The 26569-nt window shown below is 47.2% G+C and overlaps 2 protein-coding genes across 3 annotated transcripts in view; both read left to right on the forward strand.

The window, feature by feature from the left end:
• The window catches only part of PPP1R16B (protein phosphatase 1 regulatory subunit 16B), a 74393-nt gene extending 60402 nt beyond the window's left edge, over window positions 1-13991 (forward strand). For both annotated transcript variants that reach the window (XM_064167385.1, XM_064167384.1), the window contains 8 exons: window positions 963-1108; window positions 3833-3936; window positions 4252-4376; window positions 6540-6665; window positions 7012-7087; window positions 7812-7941; window positions 9191-9359; window positions 10157-13991. In XM_064167385.1, coding sequence (XP_064023455.1) covers window positions 963-1108; window positions 3833-3936; window positions 4252-4376; window positions 6540-6665; window positions 7012-7087; window positions 7812-7941; window positions 9191-9359; window positions 10157-10678 — 1398 coding nt within the window. In that variant the 3' untranslated portion in view covers window positions 10679-13991. The remainder of the gene's footprint in view (window positions 1-962; window positions 1109-3832; window positions 3937-4251; window positions 4377-6539; window positions 6666-7011; window positions 7088-7811; window positions 7942-9190; window positions 9360-10156) is intronic.
• Window positions 13992-19469: 5478 nt separating this feature from the next.
• On the forward strand, window positions 19470-26540 carry LOC135188222 (protein FAM83D-B-like). The gene is made up of 4 exons (XM_064167517.1): window positions 19470-19931; window positions 22184-22351; window positions 23187-23311; window positions 24115-26540. The coding sequence occupies exons 1-4, from the start codon at window positions 19485-19487 to the stop codon at window positions 25082-25084; spliced, it is 1710 nt and encodes a 569-aa protein (XP_064023587.1). The 5' UTR covers window positions 19470-19484; the 3' UTR covers window positions 25085-26540.
• Window positions 26541-26569: the final 29 nt, after the last annotated feature.

Here is a 26569-nt window from a genome sequence, read left to right on the forward strand (position 1 = left end):
CCCCCCTGCCAGGGCAGGACAATCCTATCTAACACAGATCACAGAGGAACACATCCAGAAGGAGACTCCACAACCTCTCTGGGTAGCCTGTTCCAGTGCTCTGGGACCCTTACAGGAAAGAAGTTCCCCCTTGTGTTGAGGCGGAACCTCTTTTGCTGCAGCTTACACCCATTGCTTCTTGTCCTATCCCAGGGAGCAGTGAGCAGAGCCTGTCCCCTCCTCCTGGCAGCCTTCAGATACTTGTAAACTTTTATCAAATCCCCTCTAAGTCTTCTCTTCTCCAGAGTAAAAAGTCCCAAGTTTCTCAGCCTCTCCTCATCGGCCATGCCCTCCTGTCCCCTAATCATCCTTATAGCCCTCCTCTGGACTCTCTCTAGTAGATCCCTGTCCCTCTCCAACTGGGAAGAGAGGGACAGGGATCTGCTGGCTTCTTTTCCTTCTCTATCTCCTTTCCCAGCCAAAAAACAAAGGAACCACTCAACAAAGCTTCCTTGTTATTTGTTAGTGGAGAGGTATTCAAGTGGAGTGAAGAGGAAGCGAGTAGGGGAACATCCCAGGACAGAGCAGGACAAATTGTTGACATTTCAGCATTATATTCCCCTCAGCAAAGCCATCAATGATACAGACTTCATCATTATTTTCTTTTTTCTACAACCAATGAGCTAATTTCTCTCATTAAACTATTCCAATTAGCCTCAAACCAGCACACGTTGCTGGTTCAGCCCCCAAACCAGAAGGTAAAACACCAGACACCTTCAGTGTGTGCAGTGTAGGTGTTCTGCATGGTGCCTTACTGTCCTGCCTGTGCTCAGTTTGGCCACAAGCAACAGCAGAGTTAAACACCAAACTCTTCAGGATAAAGAGGGTCTCTGTATTCAGGTACCCTGGCACAACCCAGCAGGTATGAGCTCCCATCTTCCCGAGGCTGACAAACTCATCTGTCTGTATCTCTCCCTCTCCAGTGCTGCATAGACAACTATGAAGAGATAGTGAAGCTTCTCCTCAGCCACGGGGCCAATGTCAATGCAAAGGACAACGAGCTGTGGACTCCACTGCATGCAGCAGCTACGTGTGGTCATATCAACCTGGTGAAGATCCTCATACAGCAGTAAGTAGCTTCGTGTGTCTGTCCCTTTCTACAGATCTGGTTCTGCCCACAGCTTCTGTGGGTGGAAACTAAGACTGCTTAGTACCTTATGAGATTGCAGTGGTGGTGATTATTGCCTGCTTTCAGGCCATTCATGGGACTCCTTCCTTCTTGGAGGAGGAGGAAGCACAGAAAGGCTGAGCAGACACAGTAAAATCCTAGGTGACTTGTCTCAGTTTCATGAAACTTCTGGAGCCTGCACCAAGATTAGCCACTTTTGGTCTATATTCTGGTGTGGACACATCTGGTTTTGTGCTTGTTGAACCAAGCTCACTGGATGGTTGGAAACAAGACAAGCCAGTAGGATCCTACCATCAAGCTCTTAAACATGACTTCAGATCTTCCAGCCACAAGGAAACACTGATGTAGGAGGCCAGCAACATGTTTCTGTGGCTCAAATACTTAGGTGATCTTTGTGACCTGTCTTTCTGGCTCTTAATTAGTAACCAGTTAGCTTCTTGTAATGCAATTGCTCCCCAGTGGTGTGATGGGGGTGCTTGCCCTGCATCTTGTCTTTACTAAGGCCCTGGAGCTCCAGTCTTTTCTAGTCTTTCCAGCAAGGAGGAAGACAGATGTGTTTTGGGCTGGAGCAGACAGTGCTGACTCTGTACAGAATTCTCTTCTCCATCTGCTGGAGTGATGGTAGTAGTGAGGAGAGTGTGCTTTAGGATCACTGACATGCTGCTTGGCACAGCAGTGCCTGCTGCCTCTCCTGCATGGAAGGAGTCTTCTCCCTGTGGTGTTGCATCTAAGAGACTAGCACTGAAAACTGGGTCCTTCTTCTTCGGCCATATAATGGAGGAAGTGGAGCAGAGGATACAAACAATCATCCCTTGGTGTACATTCCCCCTTGGGTTAGGACATTTTTTGATGGGGGGGCATAAAAATAGAGCAAACAAATGTGGAACAATGTAGTGCATTCCTGACTCTTATCACACAATCACAGAATGTCAGGGGCTGGAAGGGACCTTGAAAGCTCCTCCAGTCCAGCTCCCCTGCCAGAGCAGGATCAGCTATGCCAGATCACACAGGAATGCATCCAGGTGGGTTTTGAATATCTCCAGAGAGGGAGTCTCCACAACCCCCCTGGGCAGCCTGTGACAGTGTTCTGTCACCCTCACAGAGAAAAAATCCTCCTCATGTTTATATGGAACTTTGTGTGTCTCAGCTTCCACCATTGCCGCTTGTCTTGTCATCTGGCATCACCCAGCAGAGCCTGGCTCCAGCCTCCTGGCACTCACCCTTTACATGTTTATAATCACTGGTGAGGTCACCTCTCAGTCTCCTCCTCTCCAAGCAGCACAGCCCCAGCTCCCTCAGTCCCCCTTTGTAACAGAGATGTTCCATTCCCTTCACCATCTTTCTGGCTCTGTGCTGGACACTCTTAAGCAGTTCTGTGTCCTTTTTGAACTCGGGGCCCAGAACTGGACACAATACTCCAGATTCAGCCTCACCAGGGCAGAGCAGAGGGGCAGGAGAACCTTATATGAAGATGAATTGTCATGGGAGATAGCTAACAAGGAGAGGAGCTGGAGTTTGTGGTCCTGGTTGTCTCAGACTGCCCTGTGATGAGTAGTGGCCAGCAGGTATGGACTCCAGTAGCCTAATGTTGTGATCAGAAATATTCTTCCCCTGGACTTCCGAGGAGTGAGGTGATTTAATTTATTTGCTACAATCAAAAGTGTGCTTTACATGAAGTGTGTCACATGTCAAACACTGCCTTTGAAGGGAATGTTACTGGTGATGTGATCCAGGACCCCTGAAGATCAGCAGAGGAAGCAGCCCACAAAAGATGTCCAGTTCCTTGCTTTTGTTTTGTTTTATTGACTGATTAAACTACCACTGGCACTTTGCAAATGTGAATTTCAATGTTGTTTGCTCTGCTTGGGCAGAGGGGTTAAAATCAAGAAGGAAACAGGAATTTAAACACAAGTGGATACTGTGTGTGGTCCTTCCAAGGCTGGTAACTGTCAAGGTAGATCAGAATTCAGCTGGCACTATTTAACAGCTAGCTGAAATGGCACAGGTCAGAAGGTGCTGGAAATTTTCTGCTGCCTGGGAACATGGGGACAGTAATGGGTTCAGTTAGCAGTTTTCCTTCCAAAGAGTGACCTCCTCGAGGTCATTTGAGCACTTAGAGAAATGCTTTTGGACAATCATAAAGAAAAATTCACCAGTTGTCAGGATATTCTATTCATTGCTGTGTTTGTCAGCCTGCCCTTGGCTAGATGGAAGGCTCTCTTCCTCCACTGTTTGGCCCCTGTCTTCCCCAGCTTCTCTGGTCCTTGTGAACCTTTCACTGAAGGATTTCCAGCTGCCCAGGTAACAAGCACTTGGCAGTTGCTTGGCATTGTTATCCAGAAATCCAGCAAATAAATCTCTTCTCTCACTTAGAAGCTGCCAGCCTGTCTGGTGCCAGGCCCAGGAGAGGACAGGAATGGCTCAGTAGCTCTTGTACCCACAGCCCAGGCAGGAGGTGTGGTGTGCTGCTCATCTTCCACCTCTGAAACTCATCTTCTCCATTCACAGCTCCAAGGCTTTGCTTCAAACCTTTCTTACCTCACACAAATCCTGATGATATTTGGGCAACTGTTAAACCCCAGCTGGTTGTTGCTAAGCATTTCTTCCAGTGTTTGGCACTGAGCTCTAGGATGCCTGAGGTTCTCTCTCGCTTTTTCCTTGTAGTGGAGCAGACTTGCTGGCAGTGAATGCAGATGGCAACATGCCATATGACCTCTGTGAAGATGAGCCAACTCTGGATGTCATTGAGACCTGCATGGCCTATCAAGGTAAGGAGAGTGAGTTCATGTCAAATACAAAAATGGGTCAATGGAGTACTAAAAATTACCTTGTTCCTTAGCTCTTGATTTGTCTCTAGAGAACAGCAGAGAGCTGCTGCCTGGCATAAATCCTTGGCACCTGACTCTGTTTAGCTTCTCTGGTTCCTAAATGATGATGAGCATGAAGGGCAGCTGTCAGTGCCCCCAGCTAAACAGCCTCTGGAAAGGATATGAGGTCCTATCAGCCAGGACTTATTAAATCTAATTTTACTCAACCAGTGGAGACATCTCCAACTCTTCTCTCCCTAACTGGAATTTTAACAGGAATCACACAGGAAAGGATCAACGAGATGCGGGCTGCTCCAGAGCAGGTCATGATCTGTGACATTCATGACATACTTGCAACTGGACAGGACCTGAACAGGACAGATGCCCAAGGTGCTACGTTGGTGAGTGAAACTGCTGTGGCTTCACATATGTCTTCTTCCAGCCTGCAGGTTATGAAACCTGCCCCGTGGCAGGAGTTACACAAAATCAACACATGGAAGGCACTGAGAGCAGAGAGCAAGGTATTTTAGTCTTTCCCCCTGTTGTAGCTGTTGTCACATAGACGACAGAGGAACAGGCTCTGTCTGTGAGTAGAGCCAACAGAGCTTTTTGGAGCCAATGCCTTCTTGGTGTGAGTTCTCTCAGCTGTCCAGCAGCTCAGGCCCTGCAGCAAGGCTGTTAAGCTCCTGGGCCCTTTCTACAGTAGCTGGTACCAGCAGCTTCTAAGGAAAGGTGCAGTAAATCCCACAACGAGGAGCTGCAGGACACAGCACTCCTGCTGACCTCTGGGGAAACGGGAATAAATGACCTCCCAGGAACCTCTTGCTTCTTGCAGTCTGATCTGATTGCCACAGAGGAGACATGAGAGTCCTCTGGTTCTCTTGGGGCACTCTGGAGACTTTCTGCCTCCTCTTCTTTTTGCTTTGCATAGCATCTGGCTCGTGCTGAGTCTCTGAAGTGTTGTGTTTATTCAGGTAGGATGGCATCTGCCCCTGGGCAGAGAAGAGCTCTCAGGACAAACACACAGCACAAGGCAAGCTGGCATCTGGCTGAACTGGGCAGGGACCCAGAAAGGTGAACAATCCTAGTGGTGTTTCCTGCTTTTTTCACCTGCAGACTTGTCTCTTAAGTCCTTGTGTACAGCAGCCCTAATGTAGGGTAAGTTCAATAGTGCCATCATATGCACTGGGACTTGGATATGACCCTGGTCATCTGAAGCCTGGGTCCAGACAGAACTGATGTCATAGACTTAGAGAATGGTGAGGTTTGGAAGGGACCTCTGGAGATCATCTAGTCCCACACCCCTGCTAAAGCAGGTAGACCAGGAACAAATCTAGGTGGGTTTTGAAAGTCTCCAGACATGGAGATATAAACTGGCCACTTGGTGTCACTTCTTTGATGGTCAGACCATGGAAGTACACTCAGGTTCCTTAATCTAGATTGGTACCTATAGCATATACTAGAGTGTAAGGGGAGGGCAGGCTCCCTCCAAGATAAACTTGGGTGACTGAAGAAGCTTTTATTACAGCTTTTGAATTGTTTTTAAATACATTGTCCCTTTAACAAGGATTATATACAGAGATTTAAGTAGACCTCCTGGCTTCTTGCTTTTTATCACTCCCCAGTGAATCCTTGTTAATGCTTATGGCCTCCAGAGGCTATGAACTGTTCCTGTAAAATCTGTGGGGGAATTTAAGTGAATTGTCAGCAAGCATCAGAATTTATTTCCAGATGAGGGCTTTAACTCTGTGTGGTGGAATCCACATGGAAAATTCTGAAAAGAAGCTTTTATTCTCCTTTTCAGTACAGTTGAAATATGATCAGCTCTGAGTGGAGCTGACACCTTCAGAGCAGCGCACACAGGTCAGTGTCTTGCTCAGAGAGGCAACAGCAGACTGCAATCAAGAAAACACTCAGAGATATGAAGAGTCAGGGGCAACTGAAGGAAACTATTATTGAGGTCTCCAAAGTGGTGGTTGTAACTGGAAGCCAATGTCTTAAAAAAAATCATATTCCCTTAATTAAGAGTAGCCAAGGACTGAAATGGCTTTGAAATGGTGAAAATAATGATAGCGTGAGTGGAAGTGCAGATGCACAAAGGGAGCTCTGCCTAAAGCAGGATGAAGATTTGATTGCAAAGTTGCATCCAGAGCACTTAAGTGGGGGAGAGGAGACGTTCTTCTGGCACGAGGAGCTGCAGAGGTTACAGTGGGTGATGTTCTTCACTGCAGATTTGCCTTTTGCTTGCGCTGTTTCCCTACATTTGAGGGAAGCACTTAAGAATCCTTACTGCAAAACACAAATCCTTTATTGTTCTAGCCTGTATATGTAAGGTATTTTCTGAACTCTCAAGCAGTTTCCTCTCCAAACAGAATTACATGCAGGTAGTTCCAAGTGTCAGCAACAGGAATAACCTGCTTTTGCCCTGATGGCATGTGCCAAATAGGAATTGTCCATCTATCCAGATCTAGTCTAAGGTTATCCAAGAGACTTCATTGCAGTGTGGCACATAAACCCAGTGGTAGTCCTTGCAGGTGGCTAATACTCTGTTCCTTATCTCCTAGCTGCATATAGCTGCAGCCAATGGTTATCTGCATGCAGCTGAAGTACTGCTTGACCAAGGGGCAAGCCTGGATGTGAAGGACTGGGACGGCTGGGAACCTCTTCACGCTGCTGCTTTCTGGGGACAGGTAATGATTTTGTTGCAGATGTCATACATGAAGATGTCATTTCTTTCTGCCTGCATAAATTGTGGAGTACTCTACAATCTGTACTGGGCCTGGACTCTCAGAACAGCATCAGATGAGGTCCTGGGGGGTGCAAGAAAGAATCTGTTTACTAAGAAAGTTCAGAGAGAATCTCTGTGCAGTTGAATGGTAGGAACAGTGTTGAACATCACTCACACAGCAGAATAATTTGAGGTGAGTTGAACATGAATGCCATGGTGTCATTTCTTATTCTGTTTTTTCAGCTTCAGGGAGGAAAGTGATTGCCTCAAATACCTCTACCAACTTGGCTTTCTTTCCCTTTCTTTAGATGCAGATGGCTGAATTGCTTGTGTCCCATGGGGCTAGTTTGAGTGCCAGGACATCTTTGGATGAGATGCCAATAGGTGAGCTTATCAAGCTTAAAAAATATAAAAAGAAATTGCTAATAAAAGTTTTTCTCCTAAGGATGCTGGAGTCTTCACATGGTGCTTTCAGGAGCATTCATGTAATTTTCCTTTGGAATCCAAGTTGCAATGATGTTAATGGAGATTGAAGTTCCAAAGGACCAACTTTGTTACTTCTGAAAATGCTTCTCTCTGCTCAGAAAAACAAGAGAGAAGGAATTCCTGCAGCAGGCTCCCTCAGCCCATCCTCATAGCACAGGTGTTCCAACTCTTGAATCATCTGTGCAGCTCTCCTCTGAGCTCCAATAGCTCCGTGTCCTTATGATGGGGACACCAGAACTGGATGCAGTATTCCAGGTGGGGTCTCAAAAGAGCAGAGTAATGGGGCATAATCATCTCTCTTAACCTGCTGGCTCCCAGTGAGCTTCCCAGCAATCCGTACCTCAAAGTCTCTCTCTTCAGAGCTACTCTCAACCTACTGTCCACCCAGCCTGTATTTGTGTCTGGAATTGGCCCAACCCAGATGCAGGACCTTGCACTTCGATTTGTTGAACCTCGTGGCCCACATCCCAAGCCTTGAAAGAGCTTGGAATTACAAATGCTAGCATCTAACCATGGGTATATCTTGTAGCTGCACATACTAAGAAGGCACAGTTGGTAACATGGTGTTAATGGTACCACATTTGACCTGTCTGATGAATGGCTTGGTTTGTGCATGCCACAGATCTGTGTGAAGAGGAAGAATTCAAAGTCTTACTTCTGGAGTTGAAACACAAACACGACGTGATCATGAAGTCTCAGATGAGGCATAAATCCTCCTTGAGTCGAAGGACCTCCAGCACTGGCAGCCGGGGGTAAGTGTGTTGCTCCTTGTGGGGCACCTGATGCACAGCTTGGCCACTCAGATGCAGCTAGAGAGCACTCTATGGTCAGAGAACAGCCTGCATGTCCTTTCTCAATGGACTTTGAAAAGTGGAAGCTGACTGTGGGTTGCTGAATGCAGAGCTCCTTTGAATAAGAGGTGATGTTTCTTGGGGGCAAAATGGTTTTGTGCTGTTGTGGTTTAAGAACTGCTCTGAGCAGAGAAGCAAGCGTTGAGAATCGACCCTGTTAAACTGCTGTTACTGGTGTCAAAGAATCAGTGCTTCAAGTGGATTTAATTGAGCTTCTCATCAATAGCTCTCATGGCCAAGTTGTGATCAGGCACAGTTCACACAGGTCTGTGTGTTTACTAGATGTTATGGGTTGGATTGGATCTCCCCCCTCATCACAATAACCTTTCCTGGAAATCTGTCCCCCAAAGAGCAGTTGTTCTACACTCAGAACTTGGAAGCAAAAATGGAATTGTGTTTACAAAGGAAACTTAATAGAAGAATATAAAAGGGCAACAATAAATGCACAAAGTATCTTCACATGTATGTGCAGAGTTTAACAGCACAGGACTGCTCTGTACCCTTGATTCAGCTCCTTTATCCCCTCTGGGGACAAAGGGCCCCAAAGGCTAACACCACACACGCTCCTTCCCTCCACCCTGTATCTGCTGCAGGGTTAGAGGGAGGAAAGCACAGCCTGAAGTCCAGCAGAGCAGCGAGGGAAATAGACAGTAGCTTGTTCCACAGAGTATGAACTATTTCAGCAGACAGAAACTTTTTCCTTCAGACCCATTGAGTGAGGTGAATTTATCTTACTATAATGTGAACTCTGAGGAGTCTGCCCCTCTAGAACTTGTCTGAAATCTCTAGCAAATTCTGTTTAATTCGTTTCAAAGTATAACATTAGGCAACAAAGCAGTCTTGCAGACTGTGAAGCTCCCTGAACAGCTCATGGGGCCTTTCCTTCCACATCTTCTCCACTGGTTTTAGAGCAGCTCCATTAGGTGAGCTGTATGAGATCTAACACAGATTTGCAGTACTACTTCAAAACTCCTTAGAATTCCTCCCACCTTGAACACCCATACTAATGCCTTTGCTCTGTGTGGGTGCCAGGAAGCCAAATCCACGTTCCATTCCAGTGGGAGAGGCTGTGAAGCTCAAAGAGGAGATGAGAAGAGCTACAGGGTAAGAGGAAGTGTCATGTTCTGCTCACAGCTTTGATGTCCCACAGGAAGGTGGTGAGGAGGGCCAGCCTTTCAGACCGGACCAACCTCTACAGGAAGGAGTGTGAGAAAGAAGCCATCGTCTGGCAGCAACTGGGGGCCACAGAAGAAGGAAGAAATTCAGCTCTCATTGGAGAAATGGGGGAGACTCGAACTGATCAGGAGAATACAGACCCTGTAAGGAATCTCTTCCCTCTGGTGGGAGTCATCCAGGAGAGCTGGTGGTGCTAGCTCAGTAGTCGTAGTAGTAGTAGCAGGTGGCCTGGTAGGGAGGGTGGCACAAGCAAAAGACCAAATTCTCATTTGGCACTCAAGTGGAAGGGCTGGTCTGGATTTACAGCTGCATAAATAGCTTTGAGACAGGGGGGCAGTGGACACCAGCTGGAATGCAGTAGGTTCTACATAAACATAGTGAAAAAATTCATCTCTGGAGTACACTGCCCGGAGAGGTTATGTAGCCTCTGTCTCAAAACCCACCTGGATGTGTTCCTGTGTGATTTACTCTGGGTGCCCCTCCCCTAGCAGGAGAATTGGACTGGGTGGTCTTCAGAGGTCCCTTCCAACCCCTACTAGTCTGTGATTGTGTGAGACTAGTGAAGTAAGAAGTTCAGCAATGTAGTGTGAGTATTTCCCTTTACAGCTAGCAAAGTGGTCCTCACAAAAGACCTGTGGTCTTGCTTGGCAGTTCCCCACCTCAGTTGTTGTCAAGTTGTATTAATATGCCTATCTCTCTGTGTCTTTTTTGGATGAGTTGTTATGAGTTAATGTTCCATGTTCCTGATAGAGAACCAGCTCCTGACTTGGGCTCCCAGCATTATAAGGTCCTGTTAGTGAGTGATTGCAGTGTTTGAGCTGCAGTAGCTGTCTGGTAGAGGGGCTGAGTGTGAGCAGGCTAAGGTTTGCTGCTGTTGCTGCAGCAAACCATGCTAAGGAGGACAGGGAAAATGCTTTTCTTTCATGTCTTCTTGTTACAGAATTCAGTGCTGGAAAACTCTTCTCTCCTTCCGGAGTTAGCAAACAAAAGCACCCAGTGTGACTCTGAAATCCCTCTCCAGAACGGACTCATGGCTTCTGCCAGCCCTTACCAGTACACCTTCTCCAACGGAGACATTTGGAGTGTGCACACTGACCTTGACAGTAACGCAGGCCACATGCTGCCCTACGGCAACCCTGGGCTCCCTGACACACAGCAGCTCTGGGGACCCTACAAGGAACACAACCACCAAACGCTCTCTGAACTTAAGCGGCAGCGAGCTGCAGCCAAACTCCTCCAACACCCTTTCCTCAGCACCCACTTCAGCAGCAGCATGGGAGGAGTTGCTGAGAATGGGGGTGAGGCCAAGTCGCACCTAATTGCATCCAGGACTTCTCCCTACAGCTCCAATGGGACCTCAGTGTATTACACAGTGTCCAGTGGTGATCCGCCCCTCTTGAAATTCAAAGCTCCCATGGAGGAAATGGAGGAGAAGGTGCATGGGTGCTGCAGAATTTCCTAGTCTCAGCTGTTTCTCACCCCAGAGGAAACAAGGTGTGGGTGGGCTGGTTGGACCTATCGCAGCAGCCAGGTTGTTTGCATTCCAAAGGGAGAATTTGGTTATGGACATCCTGACTGTGGTGGCCTCGTTCACCTTGAATTGTACTTTACCCTGCCTGCTGCTTCCATTGCAGGTGAATGAGTAATGCAGGTGGAGCAAGGCTCTTGGGAGAGGAAGGGATGTGCATCTGTAGCCACTGTAGTCTTGGTCCCTGGAGGAGGAGGTGTGGTGCATTGCCTCCTTGTCCTTGGGAAGTTAAGAGATGCCTCGGAACAAAGGAAGGATCTGAATTGAAGTTATTGCATCTGAGCCTCTTGCTGTAAGTCGCCAAGCTCCTGGAAGGTGACAGTTCCAACCTGAATTTTCACTCTTGGGTGATGTTCGTATCCTGGAGGGAAGATCAACCCCACAGTGAGGTTTGCAAGAGCAGACAGAGCTGTTGTCCCGACAGCTGGATCCAGTACTTACAGACCCCGAGCAACACGCGAGCAGAGATGTTGCACTTGCTTTAGGAAGCTTGGAAGGAGTCACCTCCTTGCAGTGACAGCTCAACATCAAAAACTGTGCACTGGCTGGGTCCTGTTCTGCTCAGTAAGCTTGTCACTGCAGACTGCCATCAGGTCTGAAGCAGAACTTCTCCTGCAACAGGCTTCACTCAACAGGCTTTAAAAGTGATGTTGCAATAAGGGGCCCTGGCAATAGAATTTTACTGCAATAAAATACTGACAAAGGTCTCTACTGGAATAAGTAATTAAAAGCAAAACAGAACAAACAACCACAACCACAAGTTATTTGTACTATTTAGACTCTTAATTTGTTAAAACTGAAAAGACTTTTGCTGATCTCACTTTCCTATTGATTCTCTTTGTTTACTCTGTACGCTCAACACAGATACTAGGGGCAATGTGCTTCGCATTCTAATTCTCTTCTGGATTTCCAGAGCCACAGGGCTGGGGAGGGGTGAGAAGGAAAGGCTTGCCAACACTAACCTAGAAACACCATGGAAGCATGTCTGATCTCCCCAGATGCTACAAACACCTATGTTCACCTGCAGTCTTTGGCTGATAAATAACTGCAAAATCACTGCTGGGGTAGATAAACACTGCGGTAAGGCAGGAGTTGTTTGTGTCTGCGTTCCAGCTCTCATGCTGAAGTCATCAGCAGTGGTTAGTAGCTGTCAGAAGAAAACACAAATTGCCTCTATGTATGAGAGTTGCCTAGTGCCATGCAGTAGCTGTCAATGTCTCTGTAGGGCAGTTGGCACACTAACCCTCGGGTTGCAGTGTAGCTCACGTTAGCTCTGATTATCTGGGGAACATTACTGTGGTATAACCTGAGACTTTGGCTCTTCAGCAAGCTAAGGTTTTGTGCAGTGGGGGGGGGAGGTGAAAGGAGGGTGTCCCACCAGAGACAGCTCTGAGGAACTTGTCACAGTTAAAGAAGTAAATATCAACCTTTTCTCTGCACAGAGGGGCTATTGCACACATCTTTTTGCCTGCACAAATATGTGTCTTCTTGGGCAGTTTAGATTCCAGACTCTGAAAGTGTAAGCCTTTCTGGAGCTCTGCAAGCCATCTGTGGATTAAATCTAGCTCATAAAGTTCTGTTTCAACCAAGCAACAGCAAAGGCAGCTTCCATACATCTTCCTTTAAGCTGGTGGCTGCTGGACATTAATATTGCTCTTCACATGTATGCTGCCTTGTGGGGATCCTCACAGCCGTCCCTTTTTTCTAGGCTATAAAAAGCTGACTTAGGCTGCCAGTGACTGTTAAGTGCTACCTTCTGCTCCACATCTAATCCAGCCCATCACAGGGGCTGGATATATTATGATGCAGGGAATTGGGCTCTTCATTCTCAGCTCCTGGAGGCAGCAGATGTGGCTGCTTGTTACTGCCACAACTACACACTGCAGGAAACACCTTTGAGCTTGTGAGGTTAGTACCAGGCCATCTCTAAAGATACAGTTCTCTTCCTTCACCAGTTTTAGGAACAAACAGAAAATTGGAGCAGTTGATCTGATTTTCAGACCTCAGTTCAGTTAAAGGCAGGGAGCTTCTTCTATGTTTTGATGTACTCAGAAGTTTGGCTTTCTGCACGATGCTAATTGTAAGACTAGAAAATACTTCTTGTGCTTGGCTTAACACTAAGGAACTTTAAAAGTCATTCTCTAGTAGAAAGAAGATAATTTGGTGACTGGACAGAGTTTACTGCACCTGCCTGTTGTTACCAGTGTCTCTTCTGATTACCTCATGCTGGGATAACATCAAGCATAGCCTGAGTATCACTGAAGCAGAGGGAGAAGATCTTTGAGATGTCTCCGTTCTCCCGTGGTGCTGAGGGTTGTCTCTCCACATTCATCCTGCTGAGAATTCTGGACTCAGTGTAACAAATTCTGGTGCTGCTATCCACTGGGTTGCAAGTGGTGCAAAATTCAAGCCTAGCTGATCCTTTTTTTTTTCACTAGGGAAGCAGGAATCAGGCCCTTTTCCTTCTCAGAGCAATGTTGTGCTGCTGAATCCTACCTAACTCCAAGCAAATAAAAAGGAGACCATGGAACACAATAGTCTTAAGTAGTTTGAGGCTTACTTTCACTGAGAGCTGTTACTACATTAAAGCTACAGGAAGCCAGTCTACTTCAGACACACTGCTTTTAGTGCTCTCATGTTTTATTCTGGTTATATGTAAAACTCCAGAAACTCAGCACTCTTGAGCAAGCCAACAATTGATTTACTGTCAGGCAACAGATATTACAGGTTCTAGATGGTGAAACATCCCTCTGGTTGGACTTTGCATGGTAACTGTACCATTGGCTGTGATGCAGCTCTTCTGGGTTTGGTACTGTGAGTGCTGTCTCACCAAATGTCATCAATCCTTACCCATAGGAGAGAGTCAGTCAACAGAAAATCTTCCAGGTCATGTTTCACAGGCATGCATTCATAGACTGTCTCAAGCTGAAAGGGACCCATAAGGATCATCAAGTCCAACTCCACGCTGAGTATTTATCTACCACTGGCTTTGAGTTGAAGCTGCTCAGAGATGGGTTTGTGAGGGCAGCTGAAGGGTGACCTAGAGTGGATTCATGCTTACATGTCAGTCACATTTGGGATACCATGGTCACTGCCTGTGGGGCACTGGCTAACATGCTCAAGGAAGGAGCTTGGCAGCTCATGCTGCATGCAGAGCTGTGGACTGTAGATCTGGGATGTGCAGTTCTGTAAAGCAGACATTTAACCTGCAGCTGGTAAATTAGTTTGTAGAGACAAACAGGCTTTTGTGGGGGTAACAAGCACACTGATACTTTTAAATGTGCATTGTAGGAGCCTACCTCGAAGAATAGGGCTTTTTCTTATGAAATTTAGCAGTGTGTTTTCTATATCTGTGTGTTTCAAAGGGCAACTCACTGGAAAGCTCTGACAGCAGAAGGCACTTGGCTGTTTCACTACATCTTGGTATTGCTAAAAAGCTGTGGAAACTAGAACTCGTGTTGTGACTGGCTCATTGAAGGAAGACTGGAGGGTTTCTTAATGCTATACCTAGTGTTTTCAGGCTCAATAAATAGCTAAGCACAGATTCAAGGTCAGATTAAGGTACTGCTTTTGGTAGCAGCAAGCTAAAGGTTGTAGTCGTTCATACAGACTAGACAGAGATGTGAGAACGTGGATGTACTTATGGGTCTAGTGTAGGTGGAGCTGCATGTGAGAATAACCCTTCTGCTTGCAGAGCCACTCTGTGTGCTGAGGTCATACTGTTTCTAGCAGACTGCCTGGTTCATGAAAGCAGCTTTGACTTTTCTTGTTGTGAGACATTTTGTAGAGGGGAAAACAGTTGTGTTTCAGAATAGTGTCTCTGATTTACTGACCTCAGTCAAGAAGGTCCCAGCACTGAGGTGATAGATAAGGGCTTAAGTACCACTGCTGGGATCTGCTGGATGTCAGAGCTGGATATTTATTTCATGTACTTAGTAATATGGTTCCAGCCCACTTAGTCTTACTCCTCTGATGCTCCAGAATCTTAAAACCCTCCTGATTTTGGGAAGAACTGACTTGAGCTGATATGATTCTATACTGTCTTGCAGTTGTGGTTGAAGAGCTGGTAGGGAAGAAGAGCATGGTAGGGCAATAGCAATAATGAATTGGTGCAATACTCAGTGGAGGCCATGAATTCTTGAGTTTATTGGGCAAGGTCTTATTTCATGGGGTTGGAAGCATTTACAAGTTCCCAAATGGCATTACATCTTCTGTTGGAGCTCCGTTTACCCAAATCTTCTCTGCTGAAGCTAAATCAGCAGTGCCATGAAATAGGAGCATCTTAACTGTTGAAGCAATAGCACTGGTCTCCAGTGAGCCACAGAGGAGCTGCTGTCCATCTGCTGGAAGGTGTTCTCCCTATGTCTGGATATTTCTGTGCCTTATCATACTTGCTGAACTCGGTAACTAGTCTCTGGAAGGCTTGTGGTAACTATACAGTGCTGTTCTGTCACTTGAAAACTGTTTTGCAAGGGGGTAACAGTTCAGAGAGTGCCAGATTCTGAAGCTTTTATTTGTGCTCTTGTGATCTTTCTCTCATGATCACAGGTTCTCCCTTCCCTAACTACACAGAAAGGAGATGTGCAAGGTCTTCACTCTAATTTACCACATCATGCGGTAGTTCTCTACAGGCAGAGTCTAGAACACACCTGTAGGAGCAAGGTCTAGCCTCTTGCTGCAGAACACAGCTGATATTGACATTCTTTGCTCTGCTTTGCCTGTGGCTGTACAACAAAATACATTGTCCCTGCTTCTTCTGTTGCTTTATTCTGCTGCCTTCACAGTGGCCAAACTAGCAATGAACTTCTCAGTTTCCCCTTTCAATTCGAGTACTGCTGGGTTCTTAAGGCAACATCTGCCACGGCACAATTTCAGCCTAGAATATTTTGTTGTATTTCAATTGTGGACATTATAGTAGAGGAGACTCCGCTTGAGATACCTGTTCCCAAACCTACACCAATGCAATTATCTCCACCTGCAGCTGGAGAGGAGATACGGGTCTTAAACAGCGCAGATGCAGCCTTAGCATTGCCACCTCTGCGTCTTCAGCCTCCAGACTGGGATGTGAGGATGGACTAGAGGAGTGTTGGTGACCTTGGGACACACCTCGCTGTGACTGCTGCACGTGCAGGATGTGAACAAACGCTGGCAAGCCTTCTGCAATAACTCCTCATTCCTTTGAGCAGTAGTAAATGATGTACAAATAAAACTTGATGAAATGTATTTTATTTGGGGGGGGGGGGGGGGGAGGGGGGGGGGAGAAAGGAAGAGAAATTAATGTAAGAACTGTATATTGTATTAGCAGCTTTGTGTATAAAATGGCATTTTGGCAATCAGAGTCTAATATATTTAAAACTTTTTTTTTTTTTTTAAAGAAAAAGGGTATTTGATATTGTATGGAATTGACTTTATTGCTACTGTAAGTATGAGCAGGTGGTTTCTTAACACGTTGAAGCAATGCATAAAAACATCTTAACTCGTATGTAAAGCTCAATGCCAAAAGGGTGTATGTCTGACAGTATTAGCACCAGACTCAGTGTCTTTAATAGAGAGATTGAATTTTTTAATTTAAAAGAAAAATCTATTAAATTTCTTTTAATACAAACATGCCACTGAGCTTTATTTAATGGGTTTGCAGTTTGGGGACTCTGAGAAGGGTCTCTACCCCCTTGAGTACAGCCAGGGACTGTCTGGAAGAGCCAATCTTGGCAGGGGCTAGGTGTAACTTGTTCTTTTTGGCAGCAGTTTGTGCTGGGGATGAGCAGAAAGGCCAAAGCTCTGCTTGCCTCTCCTGGTTGTACTGTGTCTGGGGCATTAGGCATTACGGGTCTGCATGTGTGACTCTGGTGAAGGTGAAGTCACTCACCTTCTGCTCCCATCCCTTGGACAGAAGGACGTGGTGGGTGACAAGCACCGCCCCCTGCAGCAGTAAGGATGAGGCATCTATCACCTGATGCCAGGGAGAAGAGAGTGGCACAAATTGATGTCATTTCCTCTCTTTCTATCAGCTGATACCAGAGAGAAGAGAGTGGCACAAATTGATGTCATTTCCTCTCTTTCTCTCAGCTGATACCAGGGAGAAGAGAGTGGCACAAATTGATGTCATTTCCTCTCTTTCTCTCAGCTGATACCAGGGAGAAGAGAGTGGCACAAATTGATGTCATTTCCTCTCTTTCTCTCAGCTGATACCAGGGAGAAGAGAGTGGCACAAATTGATGTCATTTCCTCTCTTTCTCTCAGCTGATACCAGGGAGAAGAGAGTGGCACAAATTGATGTCATTTCCTCTCTTTCTATCAGCTGTGATACCAGGGAGAAGAGAGTGGCACAAATTGATGTCATTTCCTCTCTTTCTCTGAGCTGATACCAGGGAGAAGAGAGTGGCACAAATTGATGTCATTTACTCTCTTTCTATCAGCTGTGATACCAGGGAGAAGAGAGTGGCACAAATTGATGTCATTTCCTCTCTTTCTCTCAGCTGATACCAGGGAGAAGAGAGTGGCACAAATTGATGTCATTTCCTCTCTTTCTCTCAGCTGATACCAGGGAGAAGAGAGTGGCACAAATTGATGTAATTTCCTCTCTTTCTCTCAGCTGATACCAGGGAGAAGAGAGTGGCACAAATTGATGTCATTTCCTCTCTTTCTCTCAGCTGATACCAGGGAGAAGAGAGTGGCACAAATTGATGTCATTTCCTCTCTTTCTCTCAGCTGATACCAGGGAGAAGAGAGTGGCACAAATTGATGTAATTTCCTCTCTTTCTATCAGCTGTGATACCAGGGAGAAGAGAGTGGCACAAATTGATGTCATTTACTCTCTTTCTCTCAGCTGATACCAGGGAGAAGAGAGTGGCACAAATTGATGTCATTTCCTCTCTTTCTCTGAGCTGATACCAGGGAGAAGAGAGTGGCACAAATTGATGTCATTTCCTCTCTTTCTATCAGCTGTGATACCAGGGAGAAGAGAGTGGCACAAATTGATGTCATTTCCTCTCTTTCTATCAGCTGATACCAGGGAGAAGAGAGTGGCACAAATTGATGTAATTTCCTCTCTTTCTCTCAGCTGATACCAGGGAGAAGAGAGTGGCACAAATTGATGTCATTTCCTCTCTTTCTCTCAGCTGATACCAGGGAGAAGAGAGTGGCACAAATTGATGTCATTTCCTCTCTTTCTCTGAGCTGATACCAGGGAGAAGAGAGTGGCACAAATTGATGTCATTTCCTCTCTTTCTCTCAGCTGATACCAGGGAGAAGAGAGTGGCACAAATTGATGTAATTTCCTCTCTTTCTATCAGCTGTGATACCAGGGAGAAGAGAGTGGCACAAATTGATGTCATTTCCTCTCTTTCTCTGAGCTGATACCAGGGAGAAGAGAGTGGCACAAATTGATGTCATTTCCTCTCTTTCTCTCAGCTGATACCAGGGAGAAAAGACTGGCACAAATTGATGTCATTTCCTCTCTTTCTCTCAGCTGATACCAGGGAGAAGAGAGTGGCACAAATTGATGTCATTTCCTCTCTTTTTCTCTCAGCTGATACCAGGGAGAAGAGAGTGGCACAAATTGATGTCATTTCCTCTCTTTCTCTCAGCTGATACCAGGGAGAAGAGAGTGGCACAAATTGATGTCATTTCCTCTCTTTCTCTCAGCTGATACCAGGGAGAAGAGAGTGGCACAAATTGATGTCATTTCCTCTCTTTCTCTGAGCTGATACCAGGGAGAAGAGAGTGGCACAAATTGATGTCATTTCCCCTCTTTCTATCAGCTGATACCAGGGCTGGCCATGGGGCAGGTCTGAGGCAGCAGGCTAATTCAGAAGGAACTCAAGGCTCTGGGTTGACTGACTGATGGGGCAGGAGCACAGGTGGTGTTCTGCTCACTGCCCTTAGCGGCAGGGATGTGCGCTGAAAGGAAGAGGAGGAGCCAGGTTATCATCAATGGCTCGAGGACTGGTGCCATCAGTGGGATGTTGGGTGTTTTGGTCATGGGGGTAACTTTCACTGCACCTGGGCTGCTACACACCGATGGGCTCCATCTACCTCAAAAGGGCAAAAGGATTCTAGCCCAGGAGTTGGCAGAGCTCATAACTAGCGGTGAAGGGGATGAAACCGAGCTTTTCAGAGAGGCGGCTGAGGGTGGTAAACCAGAATGGGGTGAAATGAGCAGCCCAGCTGAGGTGCATGCACACTAATGCACGCAGATTGGGTAAGCAGCAAGAGGAGGTGGAAGCCCACGGCAAGAATGCTATGCCGTAGTTCCTGTCACGGACACATGGTGGGACGAATCGTGACTGCAGCGCTGCGATGGATGGCTACAGGTGGGACAGCTGAGGGAGAAGGGGGGACCCTGCATGTTAGGGAGACTCCCCACAGCACAGAACCTGAGATTAACGTGGCACTTGCTGCCATGGTTTAGTTGATTAGATGATGGTGGGTGATAGGCCGAAGTTGGTGATCTCGAAGACCCTTTCCGACCTGAATGACTCTGTGGGTTCGGCGTGGGACAGCCGCCTCGGCCCGGGGGGCAGGAGGACCTGAGGGTGGGAGCAGACCCGCGGAACCCACGCCACACAAAAGCGCTCCGCCAGATGCTCTTCTCGTCCCGCCCCGGCTGCAGCGAGTCCGCCTCTGCCGCAGCCAACCCAGGCCCGGGGCGGGGCGCGGCTCCCCCAGTGGCGGCGGCGGCGCGGAGTTGTTTGGATTCAAACTGCCGTACAGGCGCTACCGGCCCTGCAGCCAGGCTGACATGGCTAACAGCTCGCAGTGCCTGGAGGAGGGCGCCGGGCGCTGGCCGCCGGAGCCGCCCGGGCCCTACAGCGAGGCGCATCGGCTGGCGCTGGAGGCGCTGGTGGCGGGCGGCGCCGAGGCGCTGCGAGCCTTCCTGCGGCGGGAGCAGCTGCCGCCCTTCCTCTCGGAGCCCGAGGTGCAGGCCATCGCCCGGGGCGCGCTGCCGCCCGCCGCCGGCCCGGAGCCAGAGACCTCGCTCGGCGCTTCCCTCGACGCCTCCTCGCTCACCTACTTCCCCGAGCTGTCGGACCTGGAGCCGCCGGCGCTGGAGCTGGGCTGGCCGGGCTTCGCCAGCGGCGCCTTCCGCGGGCTGACGCGGGTGGAGGCGCATTTCCAGCCGGCCTACGGGGCCAGCGATTGCGGCTGCAAGGAGGCGGTGCGGCGGCAGATCCGCTCCGCCCGGCAGGTGGGTGAGTGCGGCCGCGGCGGGAGCGGACTGCGGGCTCAGGCAGCAACACCCTCTGAGAGAGCCCTGGCCGGGGGCTTTCTCTAGCAGGTCTACGAAGCGGGACAAAAATTCGCTTGCTGCCTGCGCTGCTGGGGATCAGCCCAGAGCAAAGAGAGGCAGGTTAGGAGGACAAGTTTATAAATGTACTATTGCTTCTCTACTTAACAGTGTTTATCTATACGCCAGAGCCTCGAATTTTCACTTCCTTGGTTGCTCCGGAGGTGGTAGGTTGCTAGCTTCCAGTCCCCTAGTACTGCTCCTGTACCGCCGCTGCTGTTTAGAACCAGACCACTCACTGCAGTGTTTCCAGCTGATCTTGCTCTTGCTCCAAGCGGAAGTTTTCCCTGATGTAAGCTCTGCAGTTTGACTTGCAGTGTGCTCCTACAGTCCCTAAATGGGCATGACACAAAAAAAGCCTCTTGTAAAAGAACTTTCTTATAAAAGGACCCCCAAGATTTTATCTTTCTTCTCTGTTCCTTGTCTTCATCTTTTCCCTTTCTCACCTCCTTAATCGCCCCCAGACGTGCTTTTAGCAGGACTTCAGCAATGGATGGTTTTCTTTGATGCAGAGTATGGTTTAAAAGTCATGTGGTGTAGTAAGTCCTAACGTTCTGTGTAGCTCATTATGCTACCTGAGGTTATGGCTTCCAATTGCAATTCCCAGAAGGGAGCCACCCTTCTGGCAAGCAGCCGTTCAGTTGGCTCAGATGAAATTTAAATGGATAGCTTCCTTTTTGGGTGGCCAAGTGAAGCAACCCCTGCCTCGGTGTAATGTGCTCATACATGGCAGGCCTTTGAATCAGCAGCTGAGCTGTGTCCCTGCCCCCTTCTGAGTGCAGAAGGGTAGAGTGTGTGTGAGAATGACATGAACGTGGGCTTCTGGCCAGAAGCGGCCACAAAAGGAAGCTCTGTTCTCAGAGGATCCTTATCAGGTAAATGAGACCAGTCTGGTGACTTGAGTAAACTCAATGCAAGTAGCTGTTTCTCCCAAAAGCTGTTCTGGCTTGTAACTGCTTGCAGCATCCTGACAATGCCCTCCTTCACACAGAGCCCAGAGCCAAGCAAACTGTTCCTGCCACTGCTCTGTGTGTGCCTCATCCAGGGGGTGGTGTTGTGGGCACGGAGTGGAGAGGAATTTCGGCCCCTATAATTTATTGAACATCAGGTGCTATGTAAGATTGCTCTATCATATCAGAGTTCTTTGGGTTAATGTGAGGAACAGGAAAACTTCAGGTGTTTTCTAAGCTTCTTCTCAACTCGCTCAAATGCAGTTAGCTTGAGTGGCTAAAGGGGATACTCACTGTCTTCCCTCTCCTATCCTGTATGAGAGCAGAAAAAAGGGTTTTCTCTCTCCCCTCTAAATGTGTACTTTTGATTAAAAGTGTCTTTCTTTTGTAGCTACTAACACTGAAATTCCAGTGTGCTGTTAACTGAGTAGTCATTTGAAGGCACTAGTGTGTTTCCAAGGGGTTTGGTGTGAGTTGTTTGGTTTTCAGGGGTTAGTTTCTACTTGGTCTTGCCAGAAGCACCTTATATTTCTTCTTTTGACACTTAGACAAGTGGTTTGGTGGAGAAAAGCCCAGGAGACAGGTAAGAAGCACAAGCATACATTAGCTTTATCTCAAAATACCTATGTTTCTGTGTGTGTTACAGCACAGATCTCTGCCTTAAGGAGCAGGGCACAGGTGACAATGCAAAGATGCGCCTGTTCTTGTGGGAAGTGTTTTCCCTGAGTACAGACAGTGCCACACACAGAGAAGCTGTTGTGCGCAATAAGCACCTTGCATGTGCTGCAGCAGTGTGTGGGTGTCTTATTTAGCTGATAAGGGCAGGTGCCAGGTACCTCCAACAGATGTATAGTTCTGGTCTGTATTGCTGTTCCAATGGGAAGAGAATAGAAAAGTCATTAAGCCAGATCAGCTGTGTGTCCACACAGATGTGTGTTCCTGGTTCTGAAGGATGAGAATTCCAACACCAAATGGTGTGTGATGTGACTGAAGCAGCTGGAGAGATTGATCATAGATGTCCAGTGAGAGAAAATCTTCTCCATGTAGGATCTGCCTTCTGTAAAGTTGGGTGGGAGGACTTGTAAAGGTATGGGATGGAAAATTGGAATACACCTAGTAGGAGTCTGCAGACAGTGAGAGAGTCAGTGATCTGACCTGGTGTAAAATAAAGCTCTTGAACAAGAGGTGTCACTTTTCTTGCAGGTGATTGCCCTGGTGATGGATTCCTTCACAGATATTGATATCTTTGGTGACCTTTGGGATGCCTGCAGCAATCGCAAGGTCCCTGTCTATATTCTCCTGGACCAGGAGTTTTTACCCTATTTCTTGGAAATGTGTAAGAATCTGGGAGTTTGTCCTGAGCAGGAAGATGTAAGTACTAAAAAAATCAAACCAAACCCTCCCATGTTTGTTCATTTCTGGTGGTACAGTTTATGGTGTTGGATATTAAAGATACTCTAAAGTGGAGTCCCTTAAAAGACTAGAGCTGGTAACTGCTGCAAAAGGGGAGTTTTGTGAAGTGTTTCTCAGGTCCTGAAGATCAAGGGTTGATTGGGTTTTGGTACAGCCTAATCTAACACGTGAAACTACTCAAACCCATGCAGAGAAGGCACATCTGATGCCATACCCCACCTGTGTCTAGGAGCTATAGCCCTGCTCTGAACCTGGTGAAGTGCTGGGTGGAGTGCACGCTATCACTCCTCTCCTGAGGAAACAACAGTTTTGAAGCATTTAATTCTGCAAGATTTCAGAAGCTTTATTCTTTGGCTCAAGGGACTTCTTGCTACAGGAAATAAACACAGGGAGCTGGAGGGCGGTACAGCCCTGAGAATATCTCCTTTCCTAACACAGAATTGGTTGGTTTTAAAAGATTTGGATGATGTGACCCAGCTGACTTCATTCCTCTGAATGTAAGATGACAGAACTGTGTTATGTCTTGGTATGGACATAGCTCTGTGTGCAGTAATTAGTTAGAAATAGTTATTTTCTCCACAGAATCTCTTCATCTAACTGAAATTTAGAGACATTTATCTTGATGTATCTGATTTAGATCCTTATGTTGTCCTGTGAAACTAAAGACACAGCAGACAATGTAACAAAGCTAATGTCATTCCTGTCTCCATAGCTGATTTTGGGTAGAATTGCTAATCAGAACTTTCTGGAAGTTAAATCTGATATAATTTTCTTCCCTTCTTTTCCCAAGCAGCTGATGAGAGTTCGGGCTCTCACAGGGAACACCTTCTGCTTGAGGTCAGGTGCCAAAATTGTTGGGAAAGTCCATGAGAAGTTCATGTTAGTAGATTGCATCAGGGTGACAACAGGCTCTTACAGGCAAGTATTGCAGTCTGCTGGTGCCTAGTGAAGATGGTTTGCATTGGAAAATATATTAACAGTTATCTAGTTCCAACTCCCTGCCATGAGCATGGGCACCTCCTACTAGAACAGGTTGCTCAATGTCCCGTCCAAGCCTGGCTTTGAATGCTTCCAGGGTTGGAACCTCCACAACTTCTCTAGGCAGCCTGTTCCAGTGCCTCACCACCTTCACAGGGAAGATTTTTTTCCCCAATGTCTAACCACACTGGAAGAAGCTCAATTTAGAAGCTTTTACCCCTTGTCCTGTCATTCCACACCTTTCTAAGAACTCCCTCTCCAGATCTCATGTGGTCCCCTTTAAAACCTTGAAGGCTGCTGTAAGGTCCCCTTGAAGTTATCCAGCCTGGAGAAAACAAGGCTCCAACTCTGTCTGCTCTCACAGAAGAGGGGTTCCAGTCCCCGGACCATTATGGCCTCTGGACCTACTTCAACAGTTTCATGTCCTTCTTGTGTTGGGAGCTCCAGAGGTGGACCCAGCACTACAGGCTGGGGTCTCAACAGAGCAGAGGGGCAGAATCCCCTCCTTCCAACTGCTGTCCACACTGCTGTGGATGCAGCCCAGGATGTGTTTGGGTCTGCGGTACTCACACCATTTGCCAGCTCATGTTGAGCTTCTTGTCAACCAGCACTTTCAAGCCCTTCTCTGGACTGTGGTGTACCCACCCAAGGAGCATGATTTATGCTCAGCAGTTCTGAGTTTTGCTTTCTATCAGTTGAAATGTGCAGATAACTAACAATGAATCTTGGTTTGTTTTCCATAGTTTCACGTGGTCTGATGGGAAGCTGAACAACAGTAGTTTGCTGGTGCTGTCGGGTCAAGTGGTGGAACACTTTGACCTCCAGTTCAGGATTCTTTATGCCCAGTCAATCCCCATCAGCTCTAGAAACAGAGGGATGTTTGGTCACCTGGTGAACAGGAGAGAGTCCCACAAAGAATATACTGTAGATGGCAACTTGAGAGCAGAATTTGCCAAGTTGTCTAGTACTCCAAAGAAACTGTTGAAAGAAACAGATCATGCTGTAGGTAGTCCTGGAAGGCAACCTTGTAACCCGGGGCAGTATTGCATTCTTGAAGAGGAGTGGTTCAGCAATGGAGAAGCCATAGTGAAGTGGAGAAGTGTATCAACCCAAACGGGGCGAAGAGAAGAGAAGCCTGTAGTGAGGGCATGTAATACTGCCACGCAGACCAACACTATGACGGAAGAGACTGGCATTCAGGCATCAGTCACTGCCAGAACTACAGGCACTCAGACTTCAGTTCTGCTGAAAACTGCAGTGACACAGACACAGGAAGATAAGTACACAGAAACTCCTCTACTTCACAGAAAGTTGTACACAGAGGCTCTCCTGCCTCAGAGGAAGCTGTCAAAAGAAGAATCTTCTCTGGCTGGGAAGGCTGTATCAAGTTCCAGTCTGCGATCGCAGTCTTCGTTGTCATCCCAGCGCTCTCTGGCAAGCTCTGCTGGCTCGATCTCTTCTCTCCGCTCCTTCGACTATCCCACCAGCCACAGGGCAGGGCACTTCCAAAAGCTCCATAAAGAGAGGCAATTCCACTACTCCACTATCCGGTCAAAGCTCAGCCACATGGTGGATATCCTGTCCCGCAGGGGACGTGTGCCTGAAAGCTACATGACCCGCTACCCGGGGACCTGCAGTCTGAAGCAGAGACGTGACATCAGCGCCAGCCTGCGCAGCCTCCGCGACGTTTCCCTCTTTTCTCTGAACAAATGATCACTGCTCTGAGTGCAGAACAGACGAGCTCCAGTCTGGGGTGGCTTGGTACCTGTTGATTCTTCCACTTCCTCCAGCACTTTGACTTCTTAAATACATGTGTACCTTGCTCCCTATCACTTTGTTTATAGATTATGCATGTGAACCAATAAAAAAAGAAGGGGGGGGGTATTTATACTGTACTGCATGTTTCTCTTGTGTGTAGTAGTGGTCAAGTTTTAATTCTGGATGTTTAACCTGAAAAGTCAATTTAGTGGTGGGTTTGTGTGTGTTGCCTCTTAGTTTGTGCCTGTTGCCTCTTATTACGACTTCTAATCTTCACACTTTAAAATGAGCTTCCACTTCTGGCTCAGTCTCTGAGTGTCAGAATCATCTTTTCTCTGTTAAGAGACCTGTCAACAGCTTCCTTCCTTGGAGTGAACTTGGAGGCCAGTCAATGCAGGCACATGACAGCTCCTGTCCAGAAGTAAACTGACATGCACTAAAAAATGTTTTAGGTTATGTTCGGTAACATTATTGAACAAGTGAACCCCCCCCATTTTTCTCCTTAAAAGTGCCCTACCTGAAATATTTGTTCCTGTTCTGTTTATGCACTGCTAAGTTGGTCTGAGGAGTGAAAGAGCCACTTGTGCTTTTGGCAACTACTTGATAATTAAAAACCTTGCTGGTTAAGTTGCTTTGCAGAGGTGTTCCTGAATGGTTTGGGGGGGTTTTAGCACTGTTGTGTATCTGAGCTTGCGAAATCACCTTTCAGAGCTGTGTATGGCCGCCCTCTTGGATCTCTGACCTGCTGTTTTTCAGATCTGTGTCCTTTTGCTGACTGGCTGGACTGCATTCTGCCGAATGAAAGCAGTTTGGGTACCTTTTTTTTACGGTCCATGCATCCAGTAGATGGCACATTTCAGCTGCTGGCCCGAGATGGTCCTGTGAACAGCAATAAATGAATGGATGAACAGGAAACTCCCCAAAGCTCAACCAGGCTGAAACTTAAGTGCAGGCAGCAACACTTCATTCTGCTAGCTTTGGCATTCCTATCTCAGAATTAATAGTTGAACTTCGATGATCTTGCAGGCTTTTTCTTCCCGGGGCGGGGGGTTCTGTGAGATGTGCAAGGAGGCTTAAATGCTTTCACAGCTTGGATTTCTAAGTAGCCACTCCCTAAAGCTGTAAAGCAGCTCTACAGAGAGATGCAAGCGCGGAAAAGTTCTGCCTGAGCTTGTTCTTCTGAGCTTTTGTCTGTTTCCTGGACTTTGAACGCTGTGAGTGAAGCAAGTTACGGGCTTGGAGTTGGGATACTCCTTTGTAGCCAGTTGTGAGTTATACTTTGAGCAGCTCACATTCAGCAGGACTTGAATATGTAAGACTGACTTGTTTGTTCTATATGCTTCTTTCATTACACTGCAGCTGTTGTATTCACAGGAACATGCAACAGTTTACAAATAAACTCATTTTGCCATGGGGGTTTTCACTCGAGCGTTGTTTTCA

Source organism: Pogoniulus pusillus, chromosome 29 (genome assembly GCF_015220805.1).
Source record: "Pogoniulus pusillus isolate bPogPus1 chromosome 29, bPogPus1.pri, whole genome shotgun sequence".
In the NCBI taxonomy this organism is placed as follows: domain Eukaryota; kingdom Metazoa; phylum Chordata; class Aves; order Piciformes; family Lybiidae; genus Pogoniulus; species Pogoniulus pusillus.